The 19,619-nt window shown below is 42.8% G+C and overlaps 1 protein-coding gene across 4 annotated transcripts in view; it reads right to left on the bottom strand.

The window, feature by feature from the left end:
* The window catches only part of LOC135908372 (myotubularin-related protein 9), a 52,704-nt gene that overhangs the window by 7,609 nt on the left and 25,476 nt on the right, over positions 1-19,619 (bottom strand). For 3 of the 4 annotated variants that reach the window (XM_065440141.1, XM_065440142.1, XM_065440144.1), the window contains 7 exons: positions 14,902-14,991; positions 14,659-14,784; positions 12,217-12,464; positions 5,563-5,647; positions 5,404-5,473; positions 3,655-3,754; positions 2,534-2,661 (listed from right to left, as the gene is read on the bottom strand). In XM_065440141.1, the coding sequence (XP_065296213.1) occupies positions 2,534-2,661; positions 3,655-3,754; positions 5,404-5,473; positions 5,563-5,647; positions 12,217-12,464; positions 14,659-14,784; positions 14,902-14,991 (847 nt within the window). The remainder of the gene's footprint in view (positions 1-2,533; positions 2,662-3,654; positions 3,755-5,403; positions 5,474-5,562; positions 5,648-12,216; positions 12,465-14,658; positions 14,785-14,901; positions 14,992-19,619) is intronic. The other variant, XM_065440143.1, reaches the window with a different exon arrangement.

The following is a 19,619-nucleotide window of genomic DNA, read 5'->3' as shown; positions in this document are numbered from 1 at the left end:
TAACCTCCCGATTAGCCGATTGAAGCTTTAATCATGACTAATCTTTTTGATCAGATTAATTGGTTACGCTCGCATGGCTGCTGGGGGAACATGCAGGTATGGCTTTCGAAACTAGCCAAAATCATACAGTCAAACTGATCCAATGTATCCAGACGAAAAAACGGAAGTACTCGTTTTCAGTGGAAAGCGGCGAGGAAACAGGGCCAGACCAGGTGGTGTTTCATGAAGAAGTAATGTTTCAGAAGTAACTGAAGATGACTCGGAGCTTTTGCAGTGGTGACCAGTACAGCGCCTTCTACTAGACATAATGCCGGTTGTAAAGACAATGACACGAGGTCGCGGGATCGAATCCTGGCCACGGCGGCCGCATTTCGGTGGGGGCGAAATGCGAAAGCACCCATGTACTTAGATTTAGGTGCACGTTAAAGACCCCCAGGTGGTCTAAATTTTCAGAGTCCCCCACTACGGCGTGCCTCATAATCAGAAAGTGGTTTTGGCATGTAAAAACCCATAATTTAAAATTAAAGACAATGATGTACATCCCGGCAACATCAATGCTATGCGAGCACGTCCTCTCTGCAACTGGCATGACTTAATAAGCGAAGGAATTCTCTTCTGCAAGAGATCATGATAAGCTTCTTTGCCTCGGCAGCTGGAGCTGCGATTGCATTTGACTGAGTTTGACATGCTCAACTGTCTATTTTCAAGCAGAGTTGTCTAATAATAAAGACAACTGTCAATTCAAACAGCATACCTTTTCTTTCTTTAAAGTGTATGTATCATGACAAACCACAGGCATTTGTTTTTTTTGCTTATGTAAGTACATATACAAATCTTATTAATTAATCAATCAAGATGTACCGATTAATCTGGTTGAAAGGTTTAATCAACGTCTAGCTCTAGTGTAAGCAGATGAAAGCTTGACTATGTGCAGCTCAGCGTGTGACAATGTGCAAGAGCAAAGTGGATTAAGACTAATTTCTTTCCACCTTTAGTGACTAAACATAAAAGCATTGTATCAAGCTTCTTTCCTTCTGAAAACACATGCAAAGTCCAAGCCTATGTGAAAGCCCCATGTTTCTCAACGGCACAGTAAAAAAAACTTTTGTTTGAAAAATTAAATTCTGGACTCTTGCGCGCCAAAACTACGATATGATTATGAGGCGCGCCATAGTGAGGGGACTGGATTAATTCTGATTACCAGGAGTTCTCTAACATGCACCCAACAAAGGTACACAGGCGTTTTTGCCTTTCAACTTTACTGAAATGTGGTCGCGTGGCCAGGATTCGATCCCGTGACCTCGGGCTTAGCAACACAATGCCGGAGTCACCGTGCCGCTATGACGGGTAAGGGCACAGGAGGTCATGTGGCATGTGCTTAAAAAAAAATAAAAATAATTGAGGGGTTTTACGTGCCAAAACCACTTTCTGATTATGAGGCATGCCGTAGTGGAGGACTCCGGAAATTTCGACCACCTGGGGTTCTTTAGCGTGCACCTAAATCTAAGTACACGGGTGTTTTCGCATTTCGCCCCCATCGAAATGCGGCCGCCGTGGCCGGGATTCGATCCCGCGACCTCGTGCTCAGCAGCCCAACACCATAGCCACTGAGCAACCACGGCGGGTGATGTGGCATGTGCTACCAGTATCACATTTGATGAGCAAAACAAGAACAAGGTAAAACAGGGAGCCAACATTTTGACAGGTGGACCTGCCTTTTTCAAGGGAAGTGATAAAGACAGGTCCACTTGTCAGAACGTTGGCTCCCACTTTTACCTTGTCCTCATTTTGCTCATCGTCTTGAATTTCCCTCTCCCACCTTCCCTATGTTTTCCTAGCATCAAATCTGCCACTTCCCTAAATGAATGAAGACTACAGTATTTTCATTCTAGGTACCATTATACCATTTTACAAGGTAGGATAGCACTGTGAACATTGTAGGAACACAAGTGAAAGGAGAAAAAAAAAATTGGGGGGTTTTACATGACAAAACTATGATCCAAGTATGAGGCACGTATGCCATAGTGGGCGACTCTGGACTAATTTTGACCATTGGGGGTTTTTGAATGTGCATGAGTGATTTTGCATTTTGCCCTCACCAAAATGCAGCTGCAATGGATGAGCTTCGATCCTGCAACTTCGTGCAACGACATAGCTACTGAGCCACCATGGCGGGTCAGTAAAAGGTGATAGTGAACACAATCAAGCAATGTGGAATATGGATCATGTCTATAAGAGATGCACTAGTACACACTACATAAATGAATGGTAACAAGAACAAGAATCATGATGTGTGAAAGAGCTAAAGCTGCAAGGTCATCGAGTATGGAAGCATAACACTGAACACAGATGGCATGTTGAATGCCAGACTGCTTACAAATGCAAAACAAAGCACACATGGCACCAAGTATTTTCATGCGACTCTGTAACTGTGTTTGATACAATGTTATCGTTGTCTACCAAGTTCCACAGAAATCCTTTATCACTTCCCTTGTCCACAAGTGAAGGTTCTAAATCCTAAAAGGCCTCTCACCTGCGTAGCCTAAGTGCTTTAGAGCGTAGTTCCTTATCTCTGTTTCGGATTTCCAATACCATGTCCCACGCTTCCTTCTGAGGCTTCTGATCATAGACCCAGCGTAAGAACAGGGCTGGCCACAAAACCTAGAAAGGGAAAAACATGACCTCTTCATGAAGTTGAAATGAAAGGTACACAGCTCTGCAAATCAGTCAAAACACCATAATCTCGAGAGCACCAAAGGCATCCAATACATTTGAAATGAGAAAGCATCACTATGCTACATTTCATACCTTGCAGACAATGCTGCAAAAGCTATGCAGGCAATGTAGTCATGAAAGCCTCACTCCACATGTTTCAGGTGAAGGTGTCTGATTTGTGAGGCTTTCTGTTAATGATACACAGTACTTCACATAATTACAAGTTGATGTTAGGTTACATCAAATCCCACATTATTTGTGCACCTTTGCGCTTCCAGTATGCATACTACCATGTTTTGGTCGTGTGCGATCTGTGACCTCTGATTGCAGAAATATTCCATTACGTTCGGAGGCTTGGATATGCAACGCCTTCCATGTCAATAGCTTCTTCGTATTTTGTGACGCAAAAGTACGAGACGTAACGCTACATCGAATCGCATGACACATGCTTACAGTACGGTATATCTTTACTTCACGTGTGGCATGCTACTTTTGGCTCGAGGATGCCAGCAGCGATATCTCTCTAGTTTTGTGGAATTGCCTGTTATGTATGAAACTAAGGATATTGCTGTCGTAAGCTTGGCATGCTTTGTGTACTCTATTATAATACACACCCTGTTTTTGACCTTCTCTAGAAATAAAAGTTCACATCAGAATCGAGCAAGTATGGAAATTTTTAAAGAGTGAACTGCTGGGTTAGTAGCTGGTTGGTACTGTACACTCTGAATTGCAAAATGAGATGTGCCAATGAAGAAATAGAAAAAAAAGAACAGAATCACACAGGTCAGCTGCTGTCCCACGCGATTTAATTTTTGTACAGTTGTCTCATTTTGCGCCACCATCACACTGTCACCAAGGATCCAGCCCAATTCACCAAAGAAAATAATCACCCAAGCATACACTTGTTTAGGGCGAAGCACCGCATTCAAGAGCACTTACTAAGCTTTGAGGGGCCACTGATGGCCAGATCACCTGGTTGTTGTGGTCGTACATTGGATTCGTAAGCTCTGCCAGCATGTCTGGCGAGTTTACATAAGACCTGAAAGAAGGAAAACAAAAGAAACGACACAGCAATCAGAACATCTCAATCCTTCAGATTTCAGCTAAAATACTTTGTGAAGCTTGTGCAATAACTGAAAGTTGAGTAAGTTGGCACGCCTCCATGACACAGCTCCGCGGCACAGAAAGGCAGGCATGCAAACGTGAATGCAAGTAGAACGACAAGGAAGTTTAGACTAAAAAATGATGATAAGAAACAAACAATGTTTGTGTTCTCCTTCTAATTAATTAACGACGGGATATGTACACCTGCCTTTTCGAACTATGAACACACTGTGAAATCTCAAATGGTGGTCAAGCAATTGCTTCACATATTCGAGACAGCCTTAGGCTCAGAACATAAGTTACATGAAACAAACACAATTATTTTATTTACACATATGGTTTACTTGCAGAGGAATATGCCACAGAGAACAAAGCTAAAGACGTTAACACAATGGTGGAGCATACAGGCCCCTAACAAAGATGACGAAACATTGCCGGCTGGCATTCACTGGTCAAAAAAAGGCAAGAAGCTTGTACGACAGAGCTTTAACACCTTTATGCACTTCTGGCCCCCCGAGCAAGTGTACACCAAATACATTAACTCTGAAGCTACATCATGACAGACAGCTCCTGCCGCTTGCAAATGACAACAGCACTGTCCATTGCGCCCACCTACTGATTGATTGGTTCACAAGGCTTGATGTCCCAAAGTAACAAAGGGTCTATAAGACACGGCATAAGAGAGTCCTCTGAATTAATTTGAACCACCTAGCATTTCTAATGTGCATCTAAGTATGCAACCATATTGGCATTCTACCCTTACCGAAATGTGGCAGCCATCATCATCATCATCATCAGCCTGGTTACGCCCACTGCAGGGCAAAGGCCTCTCCCATACTTCTCCAACTACCTCGGGCATGTACTAATTGTGGCCACGTTGTCCCTGCAAACTTCTTAATGTCATCCGCCCACCTAACTTTCTGCCACCCCCTGCTACGTTTCCCTTCCCTTGGAATCTAGTCCGTAACCCTTAGTGACCATCGGTTATCTTCCCCCTTCATTACATGCCCTGCCCATGCCCATTTCTTTTTCTTCATTTCAACTAAGATGTCATTAACCTGCGTTTGTTCCCTCACACAATCTGCTCTTTTCTTATCCCTTAACGTTACACCCATCATTCTTCTTTCCATAGCTCGTTGTGTCGTCCTCAATTTAAGCGGAACCCTTTTCGTGAGCCTCCAGGTTTCTGCCCCATACGTGAATACTAGTAAGACACAGCTGTTATACACTTTTCTCTTGAGGGATAGTGGCAACCTGCTGTTCATGATTTGAGAATGCATGCCAAACGCACCCCAGCCCATTCTTTTTCTTCTGGTTATTTCAGTCTCATGATCCGGATCCGTGGTCACTACCTGCCCTAAGTAGATGTAGTATTCCCTTACCACTTCCAGTGCCTCGCTACCTATTGTAAACTGCTGTTCTCTTCTGAGGCTGTTAAACATTATTTTAGTTTACTCTAGTTTTCACCATAGGCAATATCAAACCAATGACCTCACATTCAGCAGCAGAACTTCAGAGCCACTGGGCCACCACAGTGGATTTCAGCAACTACTAGCAATAGACATGGCACGAAAAGAAGTGTACCACAGAGAGTATGTTTTCTGCGCCAGCTTGAGTTCTTTTCTTTCCTTCATAGAGTTTGCGAGGAATGTGCCTGCAAGTAAGTTCAAAATTTGTTAATGTCATCAACACAGAGGTAAAAAAAAAAAACATGAATTTTTCTGGTGGGAGAAGAGAACTCACCAAATGAAGAACAGTAGCTGTGTTCAAACAGCATAATAAGAAACTGCTCGTTGAATTCGAATGAGCAGGCAAACTGTTGGTGAATCTGAAGAATAAAAATTTGAAGCCACTATGAGCTCCTGTCAGCTAGAAAAAAAAATTGCTTCTGTCGAGAGATTCATTTTTACAGAATGCCGTGATCTGCCTATAATTACTAGGTACTTCAAATGCCACCCCACGAAATTCATAAATACTCTAAAGGATATTTTGAAATGGTAGAGGACATGGGAATGAATGAGTTCCATTCAGAATGAACAACAACATGCTGAGAATCATCTGGGCACGAAATTACTGGTTGGTTTGTCAGAGGGAACTGACCAATGATAAATGAAAGGTAAAACAAAAAGCCTGCTCTGGGCCTTTAGCAGTGATGCAAGCCTTCTTGGATGGTGCTAGAGGCACCATCCAGTGGTAGCCACTGATCACAAGTGGCACTGCAGATAATGGCAACGCTGGTACATACATGCTGTGTGAAGCCATTACAAATGAGGAACACTAAGTTATTACTGTATTAAAGGAAGATTAGACCCACTGCAATTCTAAGAACATCCCCAGTCCTCACTTCTCAACCTACACTCTTAACTTTACACCCTTTGGTTCGTGTCTTGTCCCACAACTGTAATCGTCATCTGCTTTGCCCGTATTTCTGTTCTTTAACGCTGCGAGCCCGGCACTTCCAAGTCACGAGCGGCTTGCGTGTTATCAACGTGACGCAGTACTCTCGACAGGAAAGTAGCGAGTGCTGCGTTTTCAAGAAAGTAAACGCAAGCAAGGCAGACGACGATCATTGTTATGGGATAAGATAAACCTAGAGGTTTTGAACATTTTCAAGAGTGTCTAAAAAGTACTAACATGACACTTTTAAATTGAAATTTCCTTTTTGTTTAATTTCCCAGGTTTTGCATGGCTGCCTCGCTGCTGGGTGCTGTTGTGTCGGTCACTATCTCGGCGGATATATTTCTAGATATATATACGAATGATATATGAAACTACCAACAAAGTGGCTCATACAACCCTTGTAGCTGATCAAGCATGCACAGCTCTGTCCTGTGTAAAAATATGACTTCCCCTGAAAAACTGGAATGACGAAAAAACCGGAACGTATAATGTTGGTTCACAGGCACTTCTAAAGCACAATGACGTGTTAAAGGGCAACTCTGGTAATTTTTTGATTATGTCAAGGTAATGAATATTTAGGTTCCCGAGACCCTCCTCGTCATGCGACAAAATAGAATTGTCCTGCAAATTCAAAAATAATCTTAAATGAGCAAAAAAGCACGAAAAACGAAACCGAAACTTGACCAGACAGCTGAGCAAACCGTGTTTCACTCGTGTGATGTTGCGAGTGTCCGTAGTGGGGAAGGCGCACAAGGCATGCTGACCTAGTGCGCTGGGCGAATGAAACCAGCGAACGAAGAGCAGATGCTCAGCTGATTCGTGACGGCGCCGGACCTTCGAGTGACAATGTCAGCTGCACCAGCTCTTCGGATCTGTCAAATATTGACAGTCATAGTCCTGACAAATTCAATAGCCACGAATTGCCATTCGCATTCAACCAGCTACCATGGGAGCCAGCGCCGATGCACTACATATCGTGCTGCAACATGAAGGCCAAGGGTAGCCCTGACCACTAATTTTATACGTGCTGCTTGCTATTTTAGGTGTTTTGCCCCTTCCCAAGGAATCACTTCGCATGCTAACTGTAATATGTGGAGCATGACTTTCCGCATTTGTATCCCCACAAGAACGCCACTGACAGTACAAAGCACTGACCAGTGCATTTGCTTACATCAGCAGGTACAGCGACCACTTGTCATTTGCTTGAGATATAACGCTAGCCGCTCATCGGTGACATCAATTAATGTCAGAACATATCAAAACAGGAAGATTTTGAGCATGTAAGCACCGTTGCATCAGTCTGATATGAATGACCACACACCGTCGAAAACAGCAAGCCGAAGACTGTAGTATGGGAGCGTTGTTACGCTGCCTATTTATTCTTCATATTCTCTTCATGCACACAATATGTTCCGTAATGTAGACACAGATGAGGACTTTGCGCATATGATTCTTGGTTCAGAGAACATGTAGTTTTCTCACAGAAATGCCGATGCCAGTATTGACACTGTTGGCAGCTGAACGAGGTGGCTGTTTATGCTGCTGTATCGAAGGGGTCTACGCTTGCTGCCCATATGGGATATGAGGCAAGCAGTGCATCTCGGAAGCTAAATAATGTGCATGCATGACAATATGTAAGAATACACCCACATTCGTAGTTGCATTTAATTTAGGGAAGTGCCGGTGAGTTTGGCTGGCAGCTCTCTGTCGAAAACAGCAATGTACCAATGTCGAAACTGCTCCGCGCTGTCGTTTCCCGCTTTTTATGTGTGCACTGTACGAAACAAGGAATGATTTATTACAAATCCGTATGGTCAAAGCTGAACTAGAGAAGCAGTTTTCTTGATCCTAATGGCTTAATTAGCTTCAGGTCAGTCGCTCAGGTACGCCAGCAGTAGATGCATGAACTCCTCGACTATGGCATACAGGTAGGCTTAACCTCGGCTGAACGTAATAAGCATCGGCTCCAACTGTGTATGAGGGTAACGAGGGCTGAAGTTTCGCAGCCAACAAAACAACACCACTTGCCACCTCCCACCTCTTGCCCATTCACAGGGCACTTCTTGCAACCGCAACTTCTCACACCATGCACTAGATCACGATCGTCGACGCCTCGACACTGTCATCTGCATGATCTTGGTACGCTGTGCATGGAACACTCCTGACATCATACGCAATGTGGCCGGTAACTGAGGAGGAGGTAAGGTAAAGAGGGCGTTCAAAGCAATCAAAGCCATTTGTAAAAAATCTGCACGACTCGCAAACCTGCTATTTTGAGGACATGACAGAAGTGTTCAGAGGAACACATCCATCGAATTTCCTCGACAATTGTTGACAAGGAAAAATCACCAGAATTGCCCTCTATTGAATTCATGAATTTTATTTACCCGATTTTTTGTTTACTTATTATTATTACTATTTTTTTTAATTTAGCCACTTCAGTATGTGCCACCAGTTGTATGCCCGATTTTGGCCAACCCTCCAGAATGGGGATGTCCCTCTATGATCCCTACGTAAAACCTGAATATTTAATGTTCACTCACAGATACCTGTAAAGCACACCAATTTGTTAATAGAATGATGTATTATATATAACTAATTCTTTAATTTACATTTTTTTATTATTATATAGCCATTTCGTATATGCAACTGGAGGTGTGCTCGTTCATGGCCAATCTTCCTAAATGGTTATGTCCCACTATGGCATAACAGGCGCAGAGGTCGTAAATGTTGCTTGATATGTGTAGTACTTTTCTGAAAGAAACACCTTTCAAATTTTTTTAGAAATTCCCTTCAACCCTGGTGTCTTGAAATGGACAATGAGAGTGCATGGTGAAATTTCTGCTCAAATAGAGTTTTCAATCTTCGAAAAGTTGAACCCCGCATTAAACTGAGTGTTGAATAAACATGAGTGCCAAGTACAAAAGATTAACTTTCAGTTGAATTTCACGCAGATATAGCATACTTCAGCAGCTTCACTTTAATACCACATTTGTGAGATTAATCACCTGTTTCATTTAAAATATATCCATGGTGTGTAGGTCATCTGTAGTGATGCCAGTCCGAGGTTAAAAAAAAATAGTCGGGTTTTATATGCCAAAACTACGATATGATTATCAGGACGGCTGTATGGGGGGCCTTGCAATTATTATGACAACCTGGGGTTCTTCGTGCATGGGATGCACGGTACATGGGCGTTTTTGCATTTCGCCTTTATCGAAATACGGCTGTGGCAACTGGGATTTGTTCCTACACTCTTGGTCTTAGCAGCACAATGACAAGGCCAGCACACCACCATGGCAGGTGCCGTCTGTGGTGATGTAGGCCGATTCTGGTTGAATAGAACTGTGGTACTATTTGTCGGCACTATGATGAAAAGTGCGTTCCACCACGCCATAACATAGTATTCCACGGCAAAATGCCGCCTCTGTGCAAAATTTGAGTGGAAATCGACAAGTGGTTTAGCTGGAAGATATACAGCTAAACTATGATATAAAAAAATTCAATATTATGAAATTCTCGATATAATGAAGTTTTTAACATTTTATAACTTCTTGTCCATAGAACTTTTTGTATATCTAACCTCGATATGACAAAATGTGTTCATACACGATTTCAAATATAACTGAATTTCACTGCCACTGCGATAGATTATGAAGGCCTCAATGGAAACTGCCACAGATACAGATCATCAAATGGTTGAATTTGTAGGGTCCAAAGTAGTCATCACCATGAAGAAGCAGCAGCGGTTGACTGTGAACAAAAGCAAATTTAGCAGGATGTGTTGTTGGGCAAGTTGGTTCATTGTATTTGGAAAGATCGAATGCGCTTTGTAGACGATCACGAGGAAGAAGATGAAACAGGCGCAATGCTGTGTTTAGCTGTGTTTTGCGCCTGTCCCGTCTTCTTCCTTGTGATCGTCTACAAAGCACATCCAATCTTTCCAAAAAGCAAATTTAATAAACAAGCTTACACTGCAACAAATAAACTTTGCAGAATGAACAAACTTGCGCAGCATCGCCCCAATCGTCATCTTGGCCGATCAATCTTGGCACCTCTGGGGTGCATGCGCGCTTGCTACAGTGGCCCAAAGCAGCATTCCTGCTGACCCTTCTTGGCAATCGCTTATGAAGGCTTGGGCATGCTTGTTCCATGATGTGCAGACAGTCATGTGACCTATCTGCCACTGTCATCAGTGCATGGAGTGTGTCATTACATGGAAGTGACTGCTGATTCATCCCTCTGATTAGCAATCAGCAGCATTTCAGTGATCCTGACACTTCCCCTCTTCCGAAAAGAGTGCTCGTGGGTTAAGCTTCTGTTGAACAGCCCTGGGAGGCGAATACTTTATGGTTGTCTTCAGAAGCCTCTTCATCATTGCATTCTCTTTCTACGGGCACACTTCTGCCATCGATGCCGTTGCCTGTTTTACTCATTTGTCCATTGTCGTTGGCGCAGCATGTTGCTTTGGGAAGAAGCTTGATGGCCCTGCTAGGGGTTTGTGTACCACAGTTTTGTCGCCACACACTAGACTAGTCTGGGCTGCACATGGAATGAGAACATTATCGGCGAACTTGACGGGCGCTTGTCACAGCATGGCGGACTTCACAGACTTCAATAACCAGAAGTTCCAGATTTTCACAGCTTCCTAAAGCAGTATGCTTGAGGGCAGCCTTCGATACTACATCATTGCTGGTGCACACATAGCAAGGCGCCATCTGTTCAGCTGCTGCCTACACTGTTGTTGCCTGATCTGCTCGCTTCAATTCGGACGTCATTTTTTGTAGTTATGCAGTCCTTCTGAAAAATTTCACCAGCTTCCAACCAGGCACTGATGATTGGTGGATAGATTTATTTTATGGCAGATGGAGCATCTCCTCTCTGCTCTTCTACTTCTGTATCTGAAGCAGTTCCGTCTGGCTGTACATGTTCGATGTCCTCTTGAAGAGTGCAAAGCTGCTGCAGTACGTCTTCCCTGATCTCGTGGTCAATATCCCTCATTCCGAAGTACTTGTCTTGTGCTTCTACCAATTGTCTGAGAGCGGCCATCTACTTGAAAAGCCCCGTGGTCACTGCCATCCCTTGTCACTTATGCACTCCTTGCAATGGCTTTACTACACCAGGCACTCATCTCACTGGTGAAAGACATATTCACAGCCATGCATGTTGTGCACCAAATGTAGCGTCCGAAGTAGTTGTCACCATGAAGCAGCAGCAGTGGTCGACCGTGAACGAACAATAGCAAATTTAATAAACAATCTTAAACGCCTCTAGCCTGGCTTTAGTTGCACATGGCTGTCAGCGACGCTGAGTGCATATGCGGCCCGCATGCCCTGTCTTGGAAGCAATCTGCAGCGGGTGCAAAGGTTGGGTGAGCCAAGAGGGCCTGCTTTATGTGTTTCTATCTATCTTCTGCTATCTGCTATCCTCCCAGTGATTTAATGCTGGAGCTCATGCAATTTCGAGCATCAGAGATGCATTGGAGTGACAGGCAGGCAAAGCATTCGTTTCCCTCTGCCTGTGCTCTTCATGATGGCGACGCCCCACTGTGGGTGACGCTATCAGCTGCGGCACCGGAGTGAACGCAAAAGATTTGCACGCTTCGCTTCGTACCACTGATGTGAAGATATCGACACAACACAAAACCATACCTTTAGTTGCCAACACTCAAATTCAACAAAATAAATGTTTTTCTCAATGAAATTAGTTTCCGATTGCCCGATAATTCGGAAAATTTTACAGCCCCTTCCGTGTATGAAAAATTTGGCGTCGACTGCTTACTGCATAAATGTCAAATTTCAATAGAACCAAACTTCGCTATAACGCAGTAAAGTGCCAATTATATTGCCTTTGTTATATTCATATTTCACTGCATATGTATACCTGGCCGCTTCTATTTGGGCAAAACTCAATACATATGCATCATTGCATAGCATTCATGTAAATACCATGTGTGGCACGCAGGTCGGTGAGAGCTGGCAATATTTATGTTCCTACCTGAAACACGCAGTCCAGGAATATGAGGAAGGTGGGGCTCTGTTCCTTGGTACGCATGCTGGCAGGCGCAAAAGCACCTTGCTGGCAGCGCAGACGAAATGGGTGTCCTGCACGAAGCCACTCGCGCTCCACAAGCGCCTGGAACCCACGCATCGTTCGGCAGTCCGGGTCCAGGATCACCTGAGCCAGGGAGCACGCAAGCAAGGTCGAGTCCGTACCTTCGGACCCATGTATCACCACGGAGCGTTCTGCAAGGTGAGCAAAAATCATGGCATGAGTCAGGAAGTCAACTAAAAAATGCACATGATAAGTCCAGCTGAGGACTGCATAAACAATATGTGAGGTTCTTTTGCGTATGCTGTGAAACACCTGTACTTGTCAGGTGCCTTTTGTGTATGCAAATTTACTTACCTACGATTTAAGGCTAAGTTCTGTACATAGACTGTACAAACTTGCCAAACACGTCCATCCTGTTTTCTGTGGCTCTGTAGAACAACAGCGTTTGCTTTTTTTTCATTTGCATCTTGCGTTCCCCTTCATGCAGCTAACTTTGCTTAACCTTTACACAGATGCTGGTTTACAACTGGCCCATGCACTGCAACAACCAAATCATGAGCTATAGCTGTGCTAGGGAACTTAAACTGTGCTGATGTTATGGCAGCGCAGAAAGATCAACATTTGGGCGAGTTGGTACTGGTTGAACATCTTGAAGGGGCAACGCGAAAAGACGATGACAGAAGGCAGGAACACACAGGACAGCGTTGTCCTGTGTGTTCCTGCCTTCTGTCATCGTCTTTTCGCGCTGCCCCTTCAAGATATGGCAGCGCAGTTATTTTAGAGCATCAGCTATAGCAGAAAAAGGTCCTGGGCCCAAAACTGGCGAACATGTTCTCCTTTCTTGAACAGTCATTGTTATGAGGGAGGTAACTACAGTGACATAGATGTCATGAATGCTGCTAAAAGGTGCTGTAACAACTATTACTATAAAGGGTGTTTAAAGGGCCCCACACCAGGACCCAACAGAAATTGTGGTTATGCATTGGAAGTCATAAACCGCCATCTATAGAGCATTTTACCAGAAATATTGTTCAATTTGCTTCGTTATTAGAGAAGATGGTATAAACTGAGATGTCAGATTGCCATACAGCAAGGAAGTAAACTTCACTGATAGCGTCTGCACACAGCATTCTTTTCTGCTTTCTTCACACAAGAGTCGAAGGACAGCGCCACATTTTCGTCCCAAACCCTGACCTTCCGCTTTTTTCTTCCTTCTTTGCTGCACTTGCAACGGTTGTTTCACATGCTCTGCATTGAATTATGTTTTAATGAAGTCGCATGCCTAGTCGATGACCTTGCAAGCACTGAATGTGACATGGACATGCCTTTGATGGGACATTGTCCCTCTGGCGGGAAATGAGGTCCTCTAAAATTACGGGTGCACAGGCTGCTGCGTAAATTTTTGCCTGTTTTCACAGCATACATATTGTAATACCTACGAGACACTGTTGTCAATATGTGATCTATGCACGTTCGTCTGTTTGCAATGCCCAAACAATGTGAGAGACCTTTAAAGGAAGACTAAACACAAACACTAAATCAGTTTGTACAAACAAAGGGTTCTTTTAAGAGATGATTTAAGTTATTTTGAGGTAATTGTTTGTTTCTTAGACGAGGAAATATAGGTCAAAGTTCTATTTAAAAGCTTTCACACCTGAATGCCAATGCATCAGTGTGACATCATGGATTTGAAAGTATATTTTGGGCTGTCATGGTGCTGTAAATGTTCTCAAAATGTACTTAGTTCGGTCCAGGTTAGTGCGCATCTCCTCCTTGAATGCGCAGCCACTCGCGCCCTATCTTGGAATGATTTGTGGTAGGTGCAAAAGTTAGGTGACCCGAGATAGCTGATGGCTTCGTATGCGCTGCGTTCTCGCGTGCCTAATTCTCGTCGAAGTGAGAGGCAGCATGAAGGGAAATTCACTCGCAGCTGCTGTCGCTCTTCACCATGCCAGTGTTGTGACAGCAAGTGTTCGCAGTCATCGAGTGAGGTCTGTTGTGCCTGCCCATATGCAGGCAACACCATGCTTGTTAATTTAATTAGTAAGCAAATGATTACTGTGGTTTATACGGTCAATAAAACTATGAACCTTGCTTCATGTATTCATGTCTAACACTTTGCTATTGTATAAATCTTTGCCTTTTGAGTGAAACCAACGTTTTTACTTTCTGCACCTTTTCTGACTTGCCAAGCCTCTCCTCATCGCAAGAATGGCTCTTCTGATATTGCAGAACGGTAATGTTACTGATAAAGCTCATATAACATTTTCTACCTAGTGTCCCTTTAACGCTATTGATGGACCAAATGTTGGCTACAGGCCACATCGTCACCTGCAGTGCTAGGTGACAATACGATAAGTAAAAAGAAACAATACTGCGGCTCACCGTCCTGGTCAAGGCACTGGGCAACAAAGCAGGCGCAGGAGAGAACGCTCTTGATATGACTCAGCCACCCCGATGCTTCGAGCCGGGACAGCCACTTGTCCATGCTTACGCCGGTGTCGGTTGATGCTGTGACAAAAGCAGCATCAGTCAGCGTATCAGCAAAAAGTTTCACGGAACCTGCTGAAAGGTTTCCAGCCAGGCACTGTCATACTATAGACCATTGTGTGCAGCAGTTGTGATTACCCAGGAAGTATCGGTTGGTTTTTGCTGGTTGTTTAGTGTCTAGTGAGCCCAAAGGTCCACGTACTCTGTGATGTGAGTGTTTGCGCATTCCTGAAATTAAAAAAGTGGATAACATGTAATTACTCTGCAGTTCTTGTAATTATCACTAGGCAGTGCAATTTTCGCTGTGTGTACACAGTAAACTTGTAATTAATTTGGACTCGTGTAACATTATTCAAGACAAATCTCATTGTTTTAATTGGTCTGTTATGTTTTTAATGCAGTTTGAAGCTTATTTCAAACAAATCAGGCAACGATTTCTGTTAATACAAACATTTGGCTCCTCAAGGGCAGAAGCATTTTGCAAGATACAGCTGATTTCGAGACATTGATTATAAGGCATAAGATTAAGTAGCCGAAATGTGCTCATGGTTGATATTCAGGACAGAACATACGGCACTATAATTTGGGTACAGATCTATGTATCAGTCTTGTCCGGTGAAATATTTGTTCGAAAGTGAATGAGTGCCTATACTTGTTAATGCATAATTCCTTATGGGGCCATATTTTATTCAGCTTTACATAATCTGAACTTTTGTCAGTTCAAAAAGAAATCTGCATTCTACAAGTTTTAATTATTGCAAGTCGACTGTATGCGCAATGTCTCATGGCCACCTGTATTATTTCTTGCTTTACTGAAAGGCCAACTGCAACAAAATTTTGTAGTGCACAAAAGCCTACTTTAATAGTATAATGTAAATATAGATAAGCCTCCGTGCAAAATTTCACGTTTCAAACATGAGCAGGAGCATTACGAAAAGCTCACAAGAAATACCCAGTTTAGACATTGAAATTGAAAAAAAAAAAAAGACTACTGTTACTGCTCATTGGAAGTAACACATGACCTGATGCGTGGCTTCTTGGCATGTTTTCCTCAATCTCGGAGGCCACGCTGCTGTGTAGCATAGATACTGCAGCCACTGCAGGGTGCTGTGATGAGATGCTCCAACTATCGCATGCTCCGACTGGTCTCTGTGGTTCTATGTGCATATCTACATGAGCCAGCTCGAGCTTCTGGCAGCTGTGGCTGCCTGCAGCGTGCTGAGAAATCTCGAATGCAGCAAGGTGGGACTTTCGTCACAGCGACACCACCAGGTGCATGCATGGCCTGCTTAGGTGCTGCTTAAAGGCTGCTATACAATACTATACAATTACCAGCTGGGCTTTGCCAAGATTGGTTCGCTGATATGTACTACTTATTCATCACAAATTTAGCTAAAGTGAAATTTTGTTGCAGTTGGCCTTGAACCTAAAATGCTGGCACAGTTCAACTTTTGAATGATTTATAACACTTCTTTTGACGTTATTACTGGCCATGAGGATATCCCTAATGCATGACATTAGGCAAGCTTGCAGACTGCTGCAGTGAGTTGCATCAACACAGCTTATTCTACATGAAGATCTGGTGCGAAAAACTTGAACATAATCATTTGATAATAACAGAATAACTTAGCATGACTGAAAAGAAAGATAACTTGTCAGTGCGTGTGTGTTTCAATATTGCTTGGTGGCATGTGGCCTTGGCTGACACTGCATTTTAGTCTCACAATTTCAAACCTTCCAGTTAAAATGTCCCAAAGGTAAACTGTTTCTACATCTACATAAAAGTGATCTGCGATGTAAATAAATAAAAATTGGCTTTTCTTGCAGATTTCACTGTAAACATACTTCTGCTACAAAACTCAATTATGCTTTGAAGTTACGTTTTGTATGGCTGATGCTAGAATGTACCAAAATGTTCCCTGAATATTCTAAAAACAATTGAAGAGATGAAGTTTAGGCATTAAATGTACAACAATTTGAAATAGTAAACAAAGAAAAGAATAATCTACATATAATTACAGAATATTAGCCCCCCACATGGTGGTCTGCTTTTGAGCAGAGTATTCCGTGACTCCAGGAATACTTGAATTCGTCACACTGAGAAAAGGAAGATCACAGCAAACTGCATGTCTTCTGTACTGTCATACACAAATGAATCTCGAACAGGAAAATTAATCTGAACCACAGTATCAGAAGGCTGCACTTGAAGCTAATGAGATATTACCATTCTTGCTTAGAATGTAGACAAGGGATACACTTATATTTAAAAGAAAAGAACCAAATTTTTATGTGAAATGAACCAGTTCAGTTCTTTAATTTCTTGGTTTCATGTTTGTATTGTTCTGTTCACATTCAATTTATTTACAACAGTACAGTGTATGTCACACAGAAGGAACAGCTAATCAGTATACTGGCAGTGATCATACCTCCAATCAGATACAAGGTACTCAAAACCAGTCGATAAGAACAGACTGGTGCGCTAGTTTGTAGTCCTGTTGTCCTACGTTCTCTCTTTTGCTTCATTTCAAGTTACGCAGGTAATAATGAGTGCAGGTGAGAAATTCTTGGCTTGAAAACTGTTTTTCTTTCTTACAGTGCCCGCCTTCTTGAAGACCGCAGCAGTGGACGTGAAAAGCACCAGTATATTATGAACAGTTTAGTGTTTGACAATTGTACCACGTCATTCTCGCATTTCAATTTCGCACATGCAAAAACCCTTCGTATGAAACATTTCGTGTACACAATTTCATGGAGGCATTAAGCTAACAAAGCTTCAATGACAGCTGGCTGCTCAACTGCTGAACCCGACTATCAGTAACTATGCCCCCATGGGCTCATGTCTGCCTCTGATAGGCCCTCTCAATAAGTTTGTTTTGGAGGCTCAAATGCAATATCACACTGACAGCACACAGAGGTACATGATATGATACAATTCTTGCATGAGAATAATGTCATGAGGGTGGCAACTTCGACAAATCTCTGGTAATCTCAGTCAGCTTGGATTCATTGGCTTCAAAATTTAGAAAAGATATCTTTTAGCAGGTTTTTCCTCATCATATATGGCCGATGGAATCTTTGCAAAGGCTCAGAAACCTATGCTATCATTCTTGCAACTAACCAACGAAATTTGTGTCCACACTCTTTCAGTGGACGTCTTTATGATGAGTTGTATCCCCTACCTTTGTGCGAAAGAACTGCTCAAGTGGAGAGGTTAATTCTACCTGAATAATAATCAGGCACTTTCTCTAACCTAACATACTGTGCAGTTCAATCACATTAAATTCAACATGATGTTACAAATTTTCCGGTGGCCTAAGTTGATTTAGGTAGGAATTGGTTTCTAACCACTCATATCCATTCGTAAGAGAACACAGTTGGCGAAGTAATGTCATAATTTGTACTATGCAGTTGTCACTTTCCTCTAAAAGAAAGGGTGCTTGCAAAGTCCAGTACTAGTGATTCAAATGTAGACCACAACCAACAGTAACCATACCACACACACACTGATTTTGCACAGATATCTTTCTACAACATGCCATGCAAACCATGCTTCAAGACACAGGCAAAAAAAACATTGATGAAAAAAGAAGTATAATATCCCGAGTCATCATGCTTTAGCAGGACCATGCCCAACCCCAAAACACAAAGCAGAACGCACAGTGGCATAATGATTCTTTATGCTCAGTTTCAAAATTTTGTGCTCAGAAATTGGCTACCGACTATCTATAACCTACATACCATTGAGTTTCTTTTGGCCACTCAGACCCAGAGAGAGGGAGTGGAAAATAACTCTACATTATCCTCCTGAGCCCTCATGTCCATTCACATGGACACAAGTTTTTATTTATTTCAAAATTGAAGAAGCGGTAATAAAAGTTATCCTGCTATAACTTGAAGCCAGGTCCATGTGAATCTTTCTTGTTACCACCAGTGTTTAAGACAATTGATACTACTTTAAGTGAGACTATTCTATCATCAGCAATGACAAAAAAGAAAAAGAAAGAAGCCATGAAGTACACTTCTAATGCCATAAGATTGCACTGTTATCCAAGGCGGTGTGGTTAGGTTTATCCATGTTTTTAGGCAAACAGACGAGTTCTCTTTTTAGATAATAAAATTGAGAGATGATCTCTTTGCCTATGTACACGAGAATCATGCTGTGCACGCGTACCTGTGCCATTCGGTCAAGCTGTGGATTTTTTCAGGTTAATAAAAGACTGCTTGGCAATAAAAGCTGACTAGAAGATTTATTGTGTGGCTAATGTTTTCTTGGGCCTCAGGAGGATAACACAGGAAGCATAAGCACTTGATGCTATTCCGAAAGAAGAATAAAGGGACGGGCTGGGAAAGCGATGGTACGAGTACAACAAGAAACAATGAATCGCAATACTGGAGCAAGTGATGACTCAGCACGTTACAGTAAGCGATGACTTGAGACGTTGCGCTCAGACAGTCTACGCAATCCCAACAGAAGAAGAAAAGGGGACGGTATAAGTGAAGATATACATGCACCAAACAAGCGCAACCGAAACTGACGTTGCATTCTCCAAGAGGCAGATTGCACAGTGCCAAACATAGGAGCATGCTGGTCTGGCCTCTCTGGCAGAAGTGAAATAAAAACTTGCCTCTCCATCTTGACACAAATGGCAAGCTGCTCATTAACGCCACTGCTCCATTCGGGCTAGTGCTTACTCCGTCACTCAGCGGGTAGATTTCTCAAGAGGCAAGCAAACCAAGAGAAAAAAATATAGAAGGAGAAAGAAGGGCAAGAAAGAAAGCAGTGAGAGAGAGACTGCTGTAAGTCAAGAGTGAAGTTGCCCAGAGCCCCCAACCTCAGAACTCATCATTACTATCCC

Source organism: Dermacentor albipictus, chromosome 5 (assembly GCF_038994185.2).
Source record: "Dermacentor albipictus isolate Rhodes 1998 colony chromosome 5, USDA_Dalb.pri_finalv2, whole genome shotgun sequence".
Taxonomy (NCBI): domain Eukaryota; kingdom Metazoa; phylum Arthropoda; class Arachnida; order Ixodida; family Ixodidae; genus Dermacentor; species Dermacentor albipictus.
The sequence above is the reverse complement of the archived record's forward strand: the minus strand, read 5'-3'. Positions and strand labels throughout refer to the sequence as shown.